Source organism: Thalia democratica, chromosome 7 (genome assembly GCF_965202585.1).
Source record: "Thalia democratica chromosome 7, ktThaDemo2.hap1.1, whole genome shotgun sequence".
Lineage (NCBI taxonomy): Eukaryota > Metazoa > Chordata > Thaliacea > Salpida > Salpidae > Thalia > Thalia democratica.
The window spans coordinates 39,309,729-39,329,927 of NC_139171.1; the positions used below are offsets into that span (position 1 = coordinate 39,309,729).

A 20,199-nucleotide genomic window follows, 5' to 3' on the forward strand; every position below is an offset into this window, starting at 1 on the left:
TTTTAATTTTTTTTATAAAATTTTAAGTATAAAAATTAGCCAAAATATTTTTAATATGCCAAGCCATTACTTCTGTTAATATAAAAAAATATAAATTACATAAATATACTTTTAAATTAAACAATTGGTTTAAGTTTATTCAAGTTTTTTTTTATTAAATCTTAAGTAAAAAAATATCCATAATCTTTTAAGAAGTCTAGCCACTACATCTGTCAGTTTACAAAACATAATTTAAATAAATGTAAAAATAAATCAAACTATTGGTTTATGTGTATTCAAGTTATTTTTTTTGTTTGTTTATAAATTTAAAATTACAAAAACTATACATAAATTTATATAAGATCTAGATAGTATTTCATTTTTAATTTAATTTCAGCAACTTAATTGCAGCAACATCTCAATACTACTCATAATTTGAATGAAATCACATCAAATTATGGGCATAATTGATTGAAGCAATTCTACACTTAAAATACTGCCCATAGAGTAGTACACATAAGGCCGAACCTCTACTTCTATAAGTTTATTAAATATAAATTACATACAAAAAATATATAAATATAAATACAACTATAAATCAAACAATTAGTTAATGTGTGTTCAAGTTTAATTTTTAATTTTTGTTTAAAAATATTAAATAAAAAGAATATCAAAATTACTTATTGTATGACAAGCCATTAATTTTGTTAGTATAAAAAATAATAATTACATAAATATACATATAAATCAAACAATTTGTTTAAGTGTGTTCAAGTTTTTTTTTCTTTATTAAATATTACATAAAAAACTGTCCATAATCTTTTAATAAGTCTAGCCACTACTTCTGTCAGTTTACAAAAAATAACTCAAATAAATGCAAAAATAAATCAAACTACTGGTTTATGTTATTCAAGTTATACTTTATTTGTTTGTTTATAAACTTAAAACTACAAAAACTATCCATAATGTTTATATAAGGCCTGGACAGTATTTTATTTTTCATTTAATTGCAGCAACTTAATTGCAGCAACATCTAAATACTACCCATAATTTTGATGACATCACATCAAATTATGGGCATAATTGAATGCAGCAATTCTACACATAAAATAGTACCCATAAAATACTACACATAAAAAGTCCTACCGGTACATATACTAAAATTGGAACGATACAGAGAAGATTAGCATGGCCCCTGCGCAAGGATGACACGCAAAATCGTGAAGCGTTCCTACTTTTTTGTAATTCGAAATGTAACAACTGAATATTTGGATTATACTTACTATACTATAGAATGAAAATTAAGACACTTCATACATTTCAAATTACTAAAGAAAAAGTTGAACTAGACGTAAATAAATTAAAACGAAAACTTTATTATTAGTTTAACTGAAAGCAATTTAATGTTGTAAAAAGTATTTTTAGTAAGTTGTTTGTTTTTAAATGTTCTAAAGCTTGTTGTAAGAGGTTGATTTTATTTCTTTTCAAAAAAGTAACAAAAAAATAAATATGGTTGTTTTATTTTCAATACGGTGGTTTACTGATCTATTCATTTCCATAAATTTAAAATTCAACTTGCAAATTAGCAAAGTCTTAGCTGAAAATTTTTTTTTCTCTCAAACGAGACAACTACGTGATGTCATAAAGCAGTTCTCTCGTTTTTTCGTCATAAGTTGTTAGCACGCAAACATCCGTAGTAAGGTGAACCGACGCGTATATATACGAAGTTTGTACCATCACTCTACGTACTTGCTTCGGCAGTACATATACTAAAATTGGAACGATACAGAGAAGATTAGCATGGCCCCTACGCAAGGATGACACGCAAAATCGTGAAGCGTTCCTACTTTTTTGTAATTTTAAACACAAAAAATAAGTATTTGGGCTTGTTTTTTAATAAGTTACTTGTGAAAGTATAACACGTACTTTGATATAAGCTGCACTAGTAGTCATCAGTGTCGTTGCAAGGTATGTTTGTTAGTTTGTGAGGAGAACTAAAAAATCTCCTTACTTAAAAGTTTTATTTTAAACTATTTAAGTATGTTTTTATATTACAACTAGATCAATTCGTTAATATAACAAAATATTAGTTTTTAAAAATTCAAAGTAACTGTAACAAGAATTAATAATGCAAAAACTGCAACTTATTAAAGAATTACTTTTTATCAAATAAAAACTATGCTGGTCTTACTCTAAATGGTCTTCGCTCGAGTTTTCCCTGTTCGAATTCAACTTGTCTTATTGTTGTCGCGTTGTTGGGATTTTGAACAACACAAGATCATGATTTTTAATCCACATGGTGCTGAAGTGCAATTAACTCCACCATTAAGCTATTCAAAACAATTTTGTATTGAAAGTTTGTTTATGATTAAGATGAAGCTGACACAGATTGAGCTTGCACCTCCGACATGTCGAATGTTTGTTTATCAAATAAATTCAACAAAAAAAAAGCAAAAACTAAAATTATTTGTAAGCTTTATTTTTATTCTTTTTTTTTCGACTAATTATAACAACACCTCTAATGTTTCACCCCACGCGTCGCCCCTGACAAATACAATTATTTTCTAGTATACTTTAACTTAGATCAAAATACTTTCTAAAGTTAATTTTACCACGTCGTCTTAGATATTGCTTGTTAATTTTGACATATCTTAAAATATGCGAAAAAATAAAAATTTTAGTGTAATAATGATTAGATTAATTTTAGCAGTTAAATGTAAGTGTGTAAACTATAAAGGATCGACTTATTATTTACAATTTAAGTAAAGTAGTACTTTTTTGAGATGTACCTTTTTTTTAGTTTTTACTTAAGTATACCATTCAGAATGTTTAAAAACCTTTGTATTTTATTAATGCTTTATTTTAAGTAGCAAACTATAAAAAAAACTACTGCATTTATAATATACCTCTAAGATGTTAGGATTCAAAAAAAAACTAATTCAATTTTTTTTTTAGTTAGTTAAACAAACATAGTTTTTAAACGTATAGTTAAATACTTTACATTAAAAATAATATTATAAGCCTGTATTATTAGTTTTTAAATTGTAGGCAAAAGTATTTTTTTCAAGTTTATAACTGTTAAAATAACGGTTGTCAATAATATGTTCTGTACACAATTTACAGTTTTTAAACATATAAATTTAATTGAGCATATAAAGTAATTATATTGTTTGTACTACCATTATTGCTAAACGATTTCAAATAATATGCTAATACATACTTAATGCAGCACTTAGACTATCATCAGCAAATCTGAAATGTTTTTGTTATTATATAATAAGCATATTTTACATAAATCGTATGTTAAGCACTTTTCTGTTGCTTCGTTAGACTATTTCAAAATTTATCAAACTGTAGATGTTATTCATCAACTAAATTCGGAAATTATTAATTGTTGATTAGAGAAAAAAAGTAAATTAGAAAGTATTTTATAACAATTTAACTAATCAAACTTACTAAATTTTATTATTATTTACATTGGTAATAAAAGATCAAAGTAAAACGTTTAATTAATACAGATATATTACTTATTTTTATCAAGTTCAACTAGGTTTTTTTTTATTAACAGCTTATATACAACTTAAAATAAATCTTATAGCACATTATTTTTGGTACAATTCTGTATTATATAAAAAAAAACTAATTTAATTAAATGTTAATTAATCACTTTTCAGATAGTTTTTAACTTTTAATACTGTTTTTCAACAACTAATGCTAAACAACTAATAATAAAGATCCAAAATGATATAAAAAAGTACTTAGTAGGGAACGGATTTTTAATACTCAGTAAGAATTTTTTTGTCTTCATTATATTGCATAAAAAAAAGTAAAGTGAATTATTATTAATTCTAAACAAAAACAAAAAAACCGAGATATTTCATTTATCAAATTGTTTGCAAAGTTGAAGACAATAGTAATATAGAAAATTTTTTGTTTAAATAATTAGAAACATATTTTTTATTTTTTTTACTTTTGGTTATTCTCAGTAAACTAAAAGTGATGAATTTGTTTACGACAATAAGTCTAAAAGAAATTATAGTTTTTTTGAAACTTTGCAAAAGTGTTAATAAAATAAAGATATACTTGCTATAAAATTATAACTTGAAACAAAGTTTTGATATAGTTGCTGCATTCAAAAAACAAAGTAACATATATATTGTTTTAGTAGTTTATACAAAAATTTTCTAAACTTTTGGATTACAAAAGCGTAGTATAAATATATAAAAATACGTTTCTTAGTTAATGTTTGATATATTTTTCTTTGCTGAAATAAGAAGCTAAATTTTATATTAACCAAATCAAACTATACTTTTTAATTAGTTTTCTTGTCTGTTTTGATACTAAAATAAACATAAATATTTAAAAAACTCGTTAAACTTATTTAAAATATGTTAAACTTGTTTTATACATTATTTCAACAAAAGTATAGCAAAAAACATTTTAAAATTAAATTTAGCAACCTATAATTTATGACATTAAAATTGTACTTCAATAAAAAGGTGATATCTTTAAGCTTATTTGCCATTTTTCAGTATAGACATAAAGAGTGTAATCTAAGGACATAAAAATAACTTTATACTAATCTAAAAATTAAATTACAAGATCGATTTTTTAAACTACAAAAAGACAAAAAAATAGCAAGCCTACTTTAAGCAAAATATTGTTTTACAAATTAAAAACATATAGTAGTTTATAAACAAATATGTAAAATAAATCTGCTTTATGATGCGAAGAAAACTTCATAATATTTCGGTTACTTTATGGTCATTCGATGTATATGAGTCAATATTTCGTTTTAATTATTGTTCTTACTTTATAATGTGCAACCAATATATAATAATATTACAAGTTTCATCGAAATTCTCTCAAAATTGAGTATTAGAGAAAAAAAGTTTGAACAAGTGTGTATATATATGTACAGTAAAAATAATGGGTATAAGTATTTCTAAAAATGAGATACTTGTAGGCTTAGATAATTTATATGTTTTTGTATTTTAAATCAAAAAAATATTTTGATGTTAATATTAGTCTTTAAACTTAATTATATAATTTATAAAAAAGAGTTCTTTAAAAGATATATACTGCAAAAAATAATAGAAGATATAGAAAGAAGATGAATATGTAATTTTACTAAAATATAAGACATAACTATTATATAACAACTAGGAGTAGATTATTGTTTAAAACTCTACAACTTAACGAGTATTTTTCTTTATACTTTAGTTACTTATTGGAACTTTTAACGTGAGTGTAGTTTATTTAGTAATTTATCTTTAGTTTACTTGAGTTTTTGTTAGTATTGTAAGTATTTAAATTACTTCTAACGTAAATAGCTTTAAATATCATAAGTAGTTATTTTATGCTGTATTAAACAATAAAAAATTAATTTCTAAAAGTACTACAGTTTAATTTTTTAAGATGCATTAAATGTCAAAATTTAAATTTAGATTTAATCCATTTTAAAATGTCAGTGACTATTATATATATTATCTACTACTAATTAGTATATGATAATTATAGCTTGTATATTAATAAAACCACATATTCATTTTCGTTATCTTTTATTCTATTTAAGTAGTATATTTTTTTTACAGAACGCCGTGAAACTGTGTTACTTGTTTTAAGATAGAAACATATGTCAATTAAACAAAGAAAAAGTGTGGTGTAAACTATTGTTGTTATTTATACATTAATACATAATTTGCTTTTGTTAAGTTTTGTGATCATTTTCAAATTACATTTTTACGTTTAAAGCTATTAGATAAAGCTCAATATTTAAGTAAAAATATGGAAAATCCAGGAAAAAAGTGTAAAAAAGTTACAATAGTTGGAGGTGGACCGGTAAGTTTGAAAATAAAATTTATAAGTTGAAATATGTTATATGAAACTTCTTTTTAGTGCGGATCTCTTCAAGCGTGTTACTTGGCAAAAAAAGGGTACAAGGTTGACTTGTATGAAGCTAGAGAAGGTAATTTGCCAGCTAAGCTACAAAAATTAAATAAAGTCAAATAAAAACCAAAAAAAAATTAAGTAATGTTTGAAAGTATTTTATTAGATACTGATAAATTACTTATAAAATTTGAACTAAACTTTTAAAAATAGATATAAGAAATGACGATGGAGCAGCCGGTAGAAGCATCAACTTTTCATTGTCATGTCGAGGTATTGAATCCTTAAAAGGAGTCGGTCTCCATGAAAAGGTTAGAAATATAGCTAACAGTTTTACCTACTCCTACCTGTGGCTTTAGCAAATACATTTAACTTGGTAAATGAAAACTTTAATTAGGAGATAGTAACATTTGCAATGATGTGAAATAGTTTATATTGAGCTTTTTAAATGTTAAAGTGAACTCATTGTACATAAATTTAAAATTTTTAGTTTTATTCCAACAACTATTTCTTTTTAAAAGGTAATCGGTATACAAACTTCCGAAATATTATCATACAATTTGTATTTTAAAACAATTGTGTGTAAAAGTAATAACTGTTGTTGAATTGTAAGAGACTTTTATTTTTAATTTTTATTTTACGAACTTATTTACTAGGTTACAAAACACGGTCTACCAATGCATGCAAGAATGATTCACCAAAAAGATGGTACCTGCTACTCTGTGCCATACGGAAAAAAGGGACAGGTGTGTTTCTGTTTTCAACACAATATAAGTTTTTTACGTAAAAATGGGGTTTGAATTAAGTTTATCATTAAAAGCAAACATTTTTGTATTTAAAAACAATCACTGGTAATCTTTTAGCAAATGATAAGCTTTTTTATCTTTTTAAATAAGTTTTTTTAGAATCACAAGTATAATAGTAGTCAATCTTGAAAATAAATGAAATTTGTTACAATTTAGTTGGATGGGTTTAATTGGGCATATGTAAATAATTAAAAGAATTTACATAGTGTTAGGTGCATAAGATTGAGACAGTTGTTACTGGTTTTTTACCATATACTGTGTATTAATAAAAAGTAACAAGTTATTTATGTCTTCTCGAAAAAGCGCGGTAGGCACAGAATCTTTTTAATGCAAATTTGTGTAAAGTGCCGTTTTATTTCTTCCTTGTATAATAATAAGATAATTACTGTAAAGTTTATTTTTGAGAAAAAAATTTTAAACGACTTTTTTGCGTTAATTAAAAAAAATATTAGGTTGTAAAATTATTTTATCAAGAATAATTGAAAGCATAACTTTAGCAAAAAATACAAATAATGTTATAAAAAATTGCAGCATCTTCTTTCAATTAGTAGGCTGAAACTCAATCAAATTTTGATAGATGGTAAGAAAAAATGCTTACAAAATTATATAATACGAATTAAAACAAAACTTATATGTTATAAAAAGAATGACATTGAAATAATTAATATATACTATTTAAACATTTTTAGTTCAAAATAATTAAAAATTAACACAAAAATAGTCTGGTTTGTTCTATTTCTTAAAATGATCATACTATACTCGTTAATTTACGATTGGTTACATTAATTGTACATACTCTAATGAACATTTAAAAAAGTGCAATTAAAAACTTATTAATATAAAACTTAAAAAGTAAATTTATTTACAGAGGCTTGTAAGCTAGAAAATGTCAACGTTCATTTCAAACATAAAATGACATCATGTGATTTAGAAAAACCTTCTGCACAATTTTTAAGGTAAAAATTATTATGTTGATTTTTTTACGTCTTAGTAACATATTTCTTGTTAAGTTTTGCTATGCTAAAAGTAAAAAGTTTGTATAGAAAATTTTTAACTTTAATAAATTACAAAAACAAAACTATTACGACTAATTGCGTAGCTTTTCTATGTTTAGAAAAATATTTAGTCATAAGATTTAGCTCAAACTTTAATTTATCTTGTCAGTTGCACGATTTATATAACAACAAACAAAGAACTAAAAATTTTCCTCAGATAATTATTCACTTAAAACTAAAATTATTGCGACTAATTTTGTAATTTTTTTAATTGAAAAAATTTTTAGTCATTAGTTTTGAACCAACTTTAAATTATGTTGTCAGTTGCACGACTTATATAACAATAAACGAAACATTGAAAACTTACATTAAGCAAAATAAACACGTCGACACGTTAAATTGAAATCTCAGAAAAGACGACAACCAAGTTGTGGTGTCTGACGACGCCGAGTGCTTGTTCGGTTGCGACGGCTCGTACAGCAAGGTGCGGGCGCAGATGAAGAGGGGGTTGTTCGACTACATGCAAAAGTACATTCCGCACGCTTACAAAGAACTGTGCATACCGGCAGACGAGAATGGAGACGTGAGTTGAAGTTGTGTAACAAGTTTTTCAAATTTATATAATGAGCTTGTTAGAATTTTTGCATAGTGTTGTGTTAATTAAAAGTTTTACAATAATTCGGTTTTGTATGTTTTATTGTGCAAAAAAAGTACTTCATTACATGTAATTTAAACAGTCGTTATAAAACTTGTTGTTTTAAATTACACTCGAAAAGTTGCTAAAATAAACATTTTTACAAACTTCTAGTTATAGTTTCACATTTAAGCGTAATTAATAGTTTTTCCTAATTTTTAACTTTTATTATATTTTTTTAGACAGTACACAAAAAATGATAAATGCTTAAACGTTGTTAAACTTTATATATAACATTTAAATATACCTTAAAGTTTTTATTTAAATGAGGCTTAAGCTCACAAAGTTTTATAGCTAAATAGTTTTACGAATTTTCATCACTGTAGTAAATATTTATTTTCTTTAGTTCAAAATTGAAAGCGGCCACTTACACATTTGGCCAAGACATGAATACATGATGATTGCTTTGCCCAATTTGGTTTGTTTATTATATTAATATTAAGTATTTTAAACTAATTGTTACTATTTTATGATAATATTTATTAGACTTAAATAAAAATTTTCCAGAATATAGAATTTTATTTTTGAATTTCTTTAAACTAGGTGTTTGATTTTTTTTTATTTATTTTAAGGACAAATCATGGACACTTACTTTATTTATGCCTTTCACTGTTTTCGAGCCATTAACTACAGGGCCTAAAGTAATTCAATTTTTTAAAGATGTTTTTCCGGACGCTTTACCATTGATCGGAGAGTAAGTATTTAGTTTTAGAGATTACTTTTTATCTAAACTTCCATAACTAGCATATAATATTCTTTAGACTATGTAAATAGATATATATACTACGTTATAAATATTTTTTTTCTTTGAAAACGACTTAAAAAGTTTATCATTAATCTGAAAAATTTTTATATTAGTGATTGACGCGGGAAACATGTAAAGTTTTTAAATAAGAAATTTTTTCAACTGTATTCGAACTTTTTTATTAAACCTACATAATTTTAAACAAATTAAAAGAATCAATTAATAAAACAGTATTTAATTGATCATATAATCTACGAGCTGATAATATTAAATTAAAGTAATATATTAAAATTTGATTTGTTTATTATTTGAGTCTTAAATATAGCAAGTTGAGATCTGTGTATAAACAATTTGCACAATACTTTTTTTGCTCAACTGACGCGCGTTTCTCTGTGCTTAAGTTAACACTGTTCCACGAAGTTGTAAAGTTAACCTCTTTAACACAGAGAAGGGAACGGGTCAGAAAAGCATAGAGTGACACTTTAGCACAGAGTGACACTTTAGCACAGAGTGATGCACGGAGTGACACTTAAGCACAGAGTGACACTTTACCACAGAATGTCACTTTAGCACGGAGTGACACTTTAGTACGGAGTGACACTTTAGAACGGAGTGTCATTATAGCACAGAATTGATTTTGCATTTTTTATTTTTCTTAAATCACATTAGGTACTGTATTGTTTAAAAATCTAAAAACGAACTATGCAACATATAAACTAAATTTAACAAGCTTTAAATGAGTTACAAGTTTAGGCTTTACTTAAAACTAAGACAAAAGTAAATTTAAAAACTTTATTAACTAGTTTTACTATTTAATTTTAGATAAAAATATTTTGATACTTTTACTTTAAAGTTTTTGACATAAAACTATTTTAATAAAGCTAGCAATAAATACAAGCTCTAAGGTTATAAAAACTTTTTTTACATGCTTTAACTAATTTAATAAGACTAAACTTGAAGCGTAAGTTTTAAATAAAAAGTGAGAAATATAAAGATTAAAATTTTTCTTATAATATTTTAAGCCCATAGTAAAAACTTTATTTATAATATTTTTAAGACGATATTTTTAAAAGTGTTAGAACTAAATTTCGCAATTATTTGTTTGTTAAGTTATTTATTTTAGATAATTAAACATTATTTAAATAAACATTTTAAAAGATTTAAAATTATTACGTGCAAAAATGTCACCCCGTGCTAAAGTGACGCCGTGCTAAAGTGACACTCCGTGCTAAAGAGTCACTCTGTGCTAAAGTGACGCCGTGCTAAAGTGACACTCCGTGCTAAAGTGTAACTCTGTGCTAAAGTGACGCCGTGCTAAAGTGTCACTCCGTGCTAAAGTGACGCTGTGCTTTTCTGACTCTTACCCCGCAGGGAAACATGTTAGTTCATTAAAAACGTACTGTGAAAATTGTTCTTATTATATTTTCCAACCAACTTGTTTCAATAGGATCTGTATTAACAAACCTTTAGTTTGTATTTGTAGTTTTGAATATTTTTCAATGTCTTAAAAACTTTTTTATTTTGTACTAAAATATACAGTCTCTTCATAAAAATATGTTTTAATATTACCTTTAGATAAAAAAAAAGAAAAGTTGTTGAATACTTATTTACTGAAGATTTAAAAATTGTTATTTCAGTTTGTCAAATCTATAAATAAATTTATAATAGTATATATCTATATTTAATAAGCTGTCCCAAGCAAAAGTTTATTTTGTGCATTTTAGTTATATATTTAATATATATATTTATTTTACTTTTAAGTATTGAAGAAGATAAGCAAAGAATTTTCTTTAATTGTGCGATATATTACATGACTAATTCAGAAATAATAATCAATTGCTTTGTAGTTTTGTGTGAACATTGCAATATTATTGAAGAATTGCTTATACATATAGTCGTAAAATAATTATTCTTTGAATAGACTTGATACTAGACCTTTTATCAACTTTAAGCAGATGTTTCAACTTTAATTTCCCTTTTATTTAATTACTGTTTAAAATGTACTATTTTTCAATTCTAAAGGTTCATTTTTTATAATATCGATATCATACAATTTATTTCTAAAATGTTACCTAAAGTCATGACATAACAATAAATTTATTACATGGTAATAAAAACTAATTAATTAGTGTGATGTTTAAGATTTAACAAATTTACTTAGGTTGGTTTAAAGTATTTACGGGCTTTTTAGTGTAGAGTTGCTTATTTAAAGTATAGCTGAAAGAATTTTTTAAAGATAAAAATCAAAGTTAACAAAATAGTTAAAAAATATATATTTCTTTAAAAAGCTAAAACAGCTTTACATAAAGTCATAGTCTTGATTTTTTTAAATTTTTCATTGTTTTATATTACCGGTTGTGCTATAAATTGTGATAATATTTCATCCAGTTAATTAAGAATGATTATTTAATTTCAATTTACTTTATCTAAATTAAAAACAGTTTTACAATAGGATATATTTTTTTCAGAGAAAGACTTGTCGAAGACTATTTTGCACTTAAGCCTTTACCTTTGATTACAGTGAAGGTAATTTTTTGATTTATATTTATAAAAATGTTGTGTTTTCGTATTTTTTTTTAATAATCTTTATAAAACAATACATAAGGGCAATATATATATTTTGATGGAATTTTAAGAAATTACTAGGATTTGAAAAATTTACACTTCAAGTAACAGCTTTTATTTTCTAATTTTTAAAAACAAAAAGTTTGTAAAAAATATAACTAAAAAACAGCAAATTTGTTGAACACTACTGTGTTTGTATCTAAAGTTACTATGTTACAGAACATTTTTATAATAACAAACTTTTTCGTTACTATTAAAATTCCACTTGTGTATTTTCTTAAAAAAAATTAAAAAGATAAAATTAACAAATATAGTGTTTTATTGTTGTTATGTAGCTAGTAAGAGATAAATACGCAATCAATGTTATATTCAACTATAATTTAAAAATAAAACAAAACCAAAAAAATAAATATTATAAAACTAAACTTAAGAATTTCTTAAATATAATTGCAAAGTATACATTGAAAACTGATTAGAAAATTTATTTTTATAGGATTAAAATGTCAGATAAGAAACTGTTTTTTTTATTCAAAAGATTTTAAATAAAAAATAAGTATAAAGCAGTTTTGTATAAGTTTAGGGAAAATAAATACACACTTAGCTTGTTAAAAATCTAATAAAACTCTTTTTTACAAAAAATATACAAGTTAATTATTTTTTTAACTTATGAGCTTGAAGTTTAAGCTGTACAAATTTAAAAAGTTATTCTAAGGCATGACTTATAAATAGTTTTCTTTTTTAATCTACCACTGTTCTGCATAGTATGTATTTATAAATGGTTGTAATAAAAATTTTACTTTGTAAACTTTACAATTTTGTTTAAATTATATCTTTGTGACTTTTTGTTCAAGTATAAACAAAATAATAATTTTTTTACATTGTTTTTATTGAATATTGAAGTAAATAAAACAGCTTGTTCCAGGCTTTATTAGTTTAATTCTAATACTTGAGTAACTTTTAAAATACATAAATTAAATACTAGTGAAACACTCATTTTTGCCTATTTAACAATATAACGCTTGTTATACTTTTTACAATCAGTTAAATTTATTTGTTTACCAAAACATAGAGATGTGTTAAGTGAAAGTATTAACTGTTTGTAGTGCAAACCATACCACTACAAAGACACTGCTGCACTTTTGGGGGATGCTGCCCATTCAGTTGTCCCTTTTTACGGACAAGGGTTGAATGCCGTAAGTTAGATTTTTTTTAATGACAAAATATTTTTTTTTGACGAAGTAGAAATTTGGTTATTGTTTTTATATACAAATCGGTAAATATTCTAAGTAAAGTTTCGACAAAAAGCTTCTACAGAGTTTGTATTAAAAAAAAATATTTTTAGAGTTTGGAAGATGTATTAGTTTTTAATCAACTAATGGAAAAGCACGATAATGATTTTGGTTAGTCATTTTAGAATGGAAACAGTATTTAACTATCACTTTTGTAAAGTATACAAGTTTTAAAATTATGTTCATGATGTAATTAGTTGAATTTAAACACATTTTTCGCTATTCATCTATTACAAACATGGTGTCTAAACGCGATAACACATGTACAAGAAAATGTACTTAAAGATCAGTTTGAGCTGAAAAAAAGCTGAAAAAAAATCTGGTTCAGAAAATGTTTTTAAAGTTTTTTTTCTACTTCTTTTTATTTATACTCTTATCCCTAATCCACCTTATCTAAAATATGAAGAAACAATCAAAGTATGTAGTTAAAAAAAATTAAAATTAAAAAGAACATGAAGTTTTTTTTGCTGATTAAGCTTTTTTCAGCTCAGACTGACGTTTAAGTATACTAGCCCATATACACGATAGCGTAGATAAAAACTATTTTACTAAGCTTAGATAATATTTATGCATAAAGAATTACTTTTAAAACAAATAAACAGACTATCTTAAACTGTTTTACAACGAGTTTTAAAAAGTTAAAACTCAAGGAAAATGTATTGCATGCAAATAAATACAACAAATTTATAATATGAGTAGTTAAAAAAAGATTTTATACAAATTTTAAATGAATCTGATTTCGGAACTTTAACCAAACAAAACTTTAACAGTTTGTTTCACAACCTATAATTCATTTTAGTTTATCATGATTATTATGGTTTATGTTTATTTATATAACAAGAATGTGCCCTAAAGGTGTGTTTTACGCTGCTTTGTCGATCGTAATGATTGATAAGGTACTAAAAAAATCAAAAAAATCACAGTATTAAAGTAATTATAAGAACTTTTATAGTTTAATTAACAGTATATTGCGCAATTTGTTATACAATACAGACATGTTCTTCTAAATTAAAAAACATGCACATATAAATATAAAACGCAAAATAGATTTTAAATATATTTTATTTCTACAGAAAAAGTTTTACCGGAGTATACTGAAAATCGCACACCAGACGGCCAAGCAGTAGCAGACCTTTCTGAACAAAACTATTTAGAAGTAGTTTACGTTTATTTTCTTCTATAAATGTTCGGAATTTAAATTAAATAAACTACAAAAGAATTAAAACTTTTAATACAGAACAACATGTTCATGTCTTTTAAAAAGTTTTAAGACTTTGAGTTGTTCTTATATTGAAAAATACAAGTAGATTATGTTTTACTTAAAGCCATAACAATTTTTTAAGTTTAAGAAGAAAAATTGACTTCTAATGTTTGTAAATTTGACAGTAGTCCTTTATATATTGCTTTTATTATAACTAGATGCGGTCGGATTGCGCAAGCAATTGGTTTTTGTTCCGAAAAAAAGTAGACAATCTTCTGAACTTTTTGCTTCCTAACTACTTTGTTCCAAAATACACTATGGTGAGCTCCTGTTTCAATGTTTTCTCCAAAATGATATATATAATAGATGTATATGATTTTTCGTGTATATAACAAAACATTTTTTAGGTAAGCTTTACTCGAATAAGGTATCATCACGTGCTCATAAGAACTAAGAAGCAAAACATGGTAAGGCTTTTGTAAATTTGATTTCACTATTTACGTGTAGTATTTAAAAGTTCAAAAAAACATTAGGTGTAAGTTTTGAAATACAATACTCTGTATAACAAATTAAAAAAAAAAGTAACCTAACACAAAAAAAAACATTACAAGATTTAAAAAAAGTTTAATTAAGGTTAGAAAAACATAGTTTAGTATTTTAAAAATGACTTTAAATATCTTTACAAACAATATAATTAAAGCTTTTAATCTTGTTCTTACAGAAAACAGTTTTTTTTATAGTTTTTGAAAATTTCTCATAGAATTAATATAAATTTCTTATGAAGTTAAACAATTATAAGAATAAATCAATATAAATATAAAAGTATGTAATTAAATATATAAAGTATATTATATAGATATAAAGTAATTACTTACAAGAATTAATTTTCAGATTATCAATACTGGACTAGCAATGATTTCGGCTTTCATTGTATTATACTTGTTGAAATTAGTTTTTCTAACACCATCTAACAAACTTTCGGCTAGAAGTATTTTGTAAAAAATAATTTTCAAAGTTTAATAAACTTCGTTTATTTGTTAGTGTTTGAGCTTATAAAACACGTTGTAAAACTAAACATAACTTTAAAGTCGTATATACATTATTTCTAGCAACAATCTGAATGTTTATAGCAAACTGTTATGAAGTTTTACACCTATTCAACTACATTTATTTCAATATCTTTGAGTTCTGTTTTCGTACTAGTAGTTTCAACTAATTTTAAGTATTTAATCTGTTAGTTCATATAATTTTTTTTAATCTGCTGGGTTAATCGTGCAATTTATACCTTTAAAAAGGTTTGTAAATAGCTTCATTACTGTCTTTAATCATTGTAGTAATTGTTTTATTGTTTGACTTGGCTTTTGCTTTCAAAGTCTATGTAAATAAAATACACACATATAATGTGTTTTTTATATGTTAGTACTGAATAATGTATATTGTTTATTACCCATTAAAAACTAAAACGAGTTCTGGACTTGAAAAGCAATTAAAAATAATAAGATCAAAAGAATTTTAACTAACTTTAAAAATTTTACTCTAGTTTTATCATAAAAACTTTAAAAGTATGCTGAGTTGTAGATTTTAATGAAACAAAACTTAAATAAAATTATAAAGCTTAAAGTAAAACTTGTGATGACAAATTCGTTAAATTAATGTGTAGTTTAAGCTACTTTTATTTATTTATTTTAGGTTTGGGGAAGTTTCTTCAAAAACTATTTAAGTTAATTTATAATAAAATTTAATGTAGTTTTTCACTACCTTTTATAACTGCGAGCTTTTGTATATTATAGATAGAACTTTAAGTTTTGATACTTTACAGAAATTTTACTTCTTAGTTTTAAACAATTAAAGTTATCAATTAGATAATCATATTACATATTATTTAAAAAACTTTTCTAATGTAAATCCTTAGTTTTAAATGAATTGAGACATTTCTACGACATTGTCTAAATTGTTTCATAAAAAAAACTGTAATTTTATACATTTTTTAGACAAAAAGTAGCAGTTTAAACAAATGAATTAATAGAATTTACACTATATTTTTTACTATTAAAAATAAGGAATATACCAAAAATTTAAAAAAAATGTATAATAAAAAAGTAACAATACCAAAGTTAAAATCATTTATAGTCTTGTTATTTTATATACTAGTTTTACTCAAATATTTTTTTAAGAACAAAACCCAAAACTAATCTTAATAAATCTATAAGTATATCATTTCAAACGTTTATTAATATAAAAAGTACTTAAAAATAGCATCAAATTTTTATTATTTAGCTTTTGGTAATTAAGAGACTGCTTATTTGTGTTATAAAGTCCAATTTAAGCAAAAACAACAAGACCTACGTCAATAAATGCAAAAATATTTCTATTTCTACTGTAAGTAATTTAAGTAAAGTTAAAAATATTCTATTAAACTTAATTACTTTTCTAGTTTTTAAAGCTAGAAACTTTATAAAGTTTGATATAAACTTCTAAAAACAAAGTTTATTTTGTTAATGATTTTATTTAGATAATTAAAACGTTTTGTTAAAGCAGTTTTGTTGTAAATATGCTGAAGGATGCGTTTATAATTGTTAATATGTTTATGAATTTTTTAAATTTAAAGAAAGTTTTATTATATTGTTTCATTTAGTACAAAAAAAAGTATATTAACTACTATCGATAAAAAGGTTTTCCATATAATAAAGTCAAAGGTGAAGTTATTGGTAAGTAAAAAATTCTAAAACCAGAATAAAAAAAAATGAACTGAAATAAATATAACTTACTATTTAACTTATGTAGTTAAGTATAGCTCTGGAAACATATAAGTTGGAATAAATTGAACTACTTTTTCTACTTTTTTGATATTTGTTTAATAAACAACCGTTATTACTTACTTTTTAACTTTGCAAACATATTTTTTATTACCAGTTGTGTATAAGCTATAAACTAAAACATTTTTGGTTTATTTAGATTATTTTTTAGCTTTCAGATACTTGATTAGTACTTACTAAATCAAGCATTAAATGTTTATAAGTAATAAAAAAAAACTAACCAGCTTTAGCATTAAGAATAAGTTTATCAAAACTCTAGCAATATTCTTCTTTCAATTTGTAATAATTTAGCTTTCACAGAGATTGCTCATCAATAAAAAAATGTTTAAATATTTTAAAGCTTAATAAAATCCTTATGCTAAACTTGAAGTATAAACAGTTATAATAAAAAAATAATGGTTTAAATACATAACTAAAAGATTTGAATCCTAAAAACAAATTATCAACGAAACTGTTAATTTTATTTTAAAATATTTGCAAGAAAATTTGTAGATCTAAAGCTATTACACTTGGTTGTGTACAACAAAAAAATTGACAGCAAAATTTAACTGCAAAAAAAAATAAAGTACTTTTATGTCAGTCACATTTCAAGAACATAATTTTTATTTTAGTTGCTTTCTACTTGTGCTTAATGAAAATAACCTTAATAAGTAACCTAAACATCAGAGTTCACGAAATTTATACGATTTTAAAGATAAAAACATTCAAAAGTCACCAGACTTTCAGTAGTTAAGGGGATAACTAAAAAGTTCAACTATATTTCTTAATCATCGTACTAAAATTTCTGAGTACACTAAAAACCACGATCCATTTTACTGGAAACTAGTAATCACAAATAAATACCTTGGCAAAGAGTAGTTCGATATCAATAAAAACTAGTAGTTTGTAGACTTAACATTCTACGTTTACAGAAATATAATTTACAGAATACATATAAAAGTACGCATAGTTTTATTAAATGGAGAACTTTACGATTATATATGATATTTTTTATATAAATTTATACCCAGATTAATAAATATTGTCGAGGAAAATTCATTTATAGATACTAAAAAACGTGATTTTATTAATTTTTTATAGCTAACTTGTTATAGTTTTTTGAGATAGCTGTCAGATTTGCACAGATCATCATTTTCAGAACTTTTTTAATTTTACATAATTATAACAACTAAGATAGGGGTGGGCAACGTACGGCCCGCGGGCCGGATCCGGCCCGCAAAGTGAAAATGACCGGTCCCAAATCGTTTTTTAAATTTTAATGGGATCCGGCCTGCAAATGAAAATGGTCGGCCCGCGAGCAAATTTACATGCTCGCAAAGGGTCAATATTACAAGTTTTTTATAAAACTTTGTATCATATTTTTAGAAAACAAAACTTTGCATCTTAATATGTTTTGTTGTTTTAAATTAGTTGGAATATATTTTTGTAAAACTGACCCAAGCAAAGTGTTTTTTAAAGTAAGAATTTGACTCAAAAACATGCTAAAAATTTACTTTATAAATTAATGTGTAATAATAAATACAGCATTTTGTTCTATTATGTTTTTGTTGTTCTAACTTAGTTGGCATATCTTTTTGTAAAATTGACCTAAGCAAAGTGTTTTTAAAGTACGATATTTTACATACGTACCTTTGTCAATTACAATGTCAACTCTATTTATAGACATTAATTAAACATCTGACATGTCCCAATCTACATATCAAGTTGTCAGACTTGAGAAGTTTTTTGAATTTGAAGGATTTAAAAAAGTGATCAACTGTATCCATAAAATTAGATTCCGGCCGGATCTGAAACTTTTATTTACATTAGAATCCGACCGGATCCGTATCTCGGCTTAAAATCAGTTTACAGTCGGATTCGGATCTAAAAAGTCATTATTCGGCTGGATCCGGATACTGGATCAGGTAAATCACTAATTTGAAATGCTCCGGCTCGCAAAAGACTAATTTTTATTGGATCCGGCCCGTTGATTGAAAAACGTTGCCCACCCCTAATCTAAGACCAGCACTTAAAAGTTTACAGCAGTTTTTTTTTTGAAACATTTCTTTAAAATACTTCGCTTTAAAGAATAAATATTTTTTTTCAACTTCAGGTTATATGGCTTAAAAAACTATAGTTTTTTTGATGTATGTGTTTGTTTATAATTGGTTGTTACTAATATTATTCGAATTTTTATTTTGTTTTTTAGAGGTTGACCATAAGTTTTTGGCGTTTTGTTCTAGGTTTTATAGCTTTCTTCCGGATTTTTTGAAGTCCTTCTAGCTAGGATTTATGATTAGTTTATGTTTTTTTAAGTACAAGTTTAAAATACTTAACAAGCTAAAAGTACTACTAGTACAAACTCCTCTTACGGATTTCTGTGACACCATTTAGTTGTTGTATATATAATAGCAAACAACTTTATAATGTTCTACACCAGTGTCAACAGCCTTTTATAGGAAACGGACCAATTTTCTTAGAAAATATTACTAGCGGACCGAAGTTAATCAACTGGAGATCTTAACAAAACAATAATAGTTTTAAAAACAAAAGTGTGATAACAATTGAAACAATAAAGAACTAGCATTAATAATTATTAAACTATGATCTTCGCATGTTTTACCACAAAAAAGTTTTTGTTATTGATTTAAAAAGTATGTTTTTACCTGAAAAATACGTTGCGGGCTGCAGTTTTCCGACCCTTGTCATAAATGGCAACGGGTCATGAATGCACATTGCACAATAACTTGAAAAATTGCATAAAATAGTCCTACAAAAATTAATAATATTATAACTATACATTAGTAAGTTTGTTTATGACGTTAGCTCAAAGTTTACACTAAAAGTTTATTTTTAAAAAATTGTTAAAACTTTCACAGTCGCTTGTATTTATATACTTGTAGATCTTTGCAACCATTAAAATGAAAACTATGTTTACTGGAGATAATTCTATAGTTATTTTGGGTGAAATGCTAAAATGTACTGATGAGACACTAGTAACTTCTAGAGTTGGTAAAAGAGCAAATAGAAAGATCGAAGTTCCTCTGAGAGAAGGTAAACCTGAACGTGAAAAACTAGTTTTGAAGTTTACTAGATGTCCGATGCTTGACTGTGCAAAGGAAGAAGATCTGATGAAAAGACGATGTGAGTGGAAAGTATCCATCCCGCCAAGTATTCGAACAAACACATTCACAAGATTCGGATTTGCTGATTATGAACATTTGGTTACTGTAGTTGATAT

At 24.7% G+C, this 20,199-nt stretch overlaps 1 protein-coding gene, 1 non-coding gene and 1 pseudogene across 2 annotated transcripts; all 3 read left to right on the plus strand.

The window, feature by feature from the left end:
* The first annotated feature begins 1,118 nt into the window (after window positions 1-1,118).
* LOC145841782 (U6 spliceosomal RNA) lies at window positions 1,119-1,219 on the plus strand (annotated as a pseudogene).
* Window positions 1,220-1,724: 505 nt separating this feature from the next.
* Window positions 1,725-1,831, plus strand: LOC145841781 (U6 spliceosomal RNA). The gene has a single exon (XR_014370158.1). It is a non-coding gene; the product is annotated as a U6 spliceosomal RNA (small nuclear RNA).
* Window positions 1,832-5,736: 3,905 nt separating this feature from the next.
* LOC145840359 (kynurenine 3-monooxygenase-like) lies at window positions 5,737-15,558 on the plus strand. The gene is made up of 16 exons (XM_082947598.1): window positions 5,737-5,820; window positions 5,878-5,947; window positions 6,082-6,179; window positions 6,525-6,614; window positions 7,206-7,254; window positions 7,543-7,630; window positions 8,081-8,252; window positions 8,710-8,781; window positions 8,936-9,057; window positions 11,577-11,634; window positions 12,777-12,866; window positions 13,016-13,073; window positions 14,036-14,118; window positions 14,382-14,483; window positions 14,571-14,630; window positions 15,055-15,558. Exons 1-16 carry the CDS (start codon window positions 5,767-5,769, stop codon window positions 15,160-15,162), a joined length of 1,374 nt encoding a protein of 457 aa, XP_082803724.1. The 5' UTR covers window positions 5,737-5,766; the 3' UTR covers window positions 15,163-15,558.
* Window positions 15,559-20,199: the final 4,641 nt, after the last annotated feature.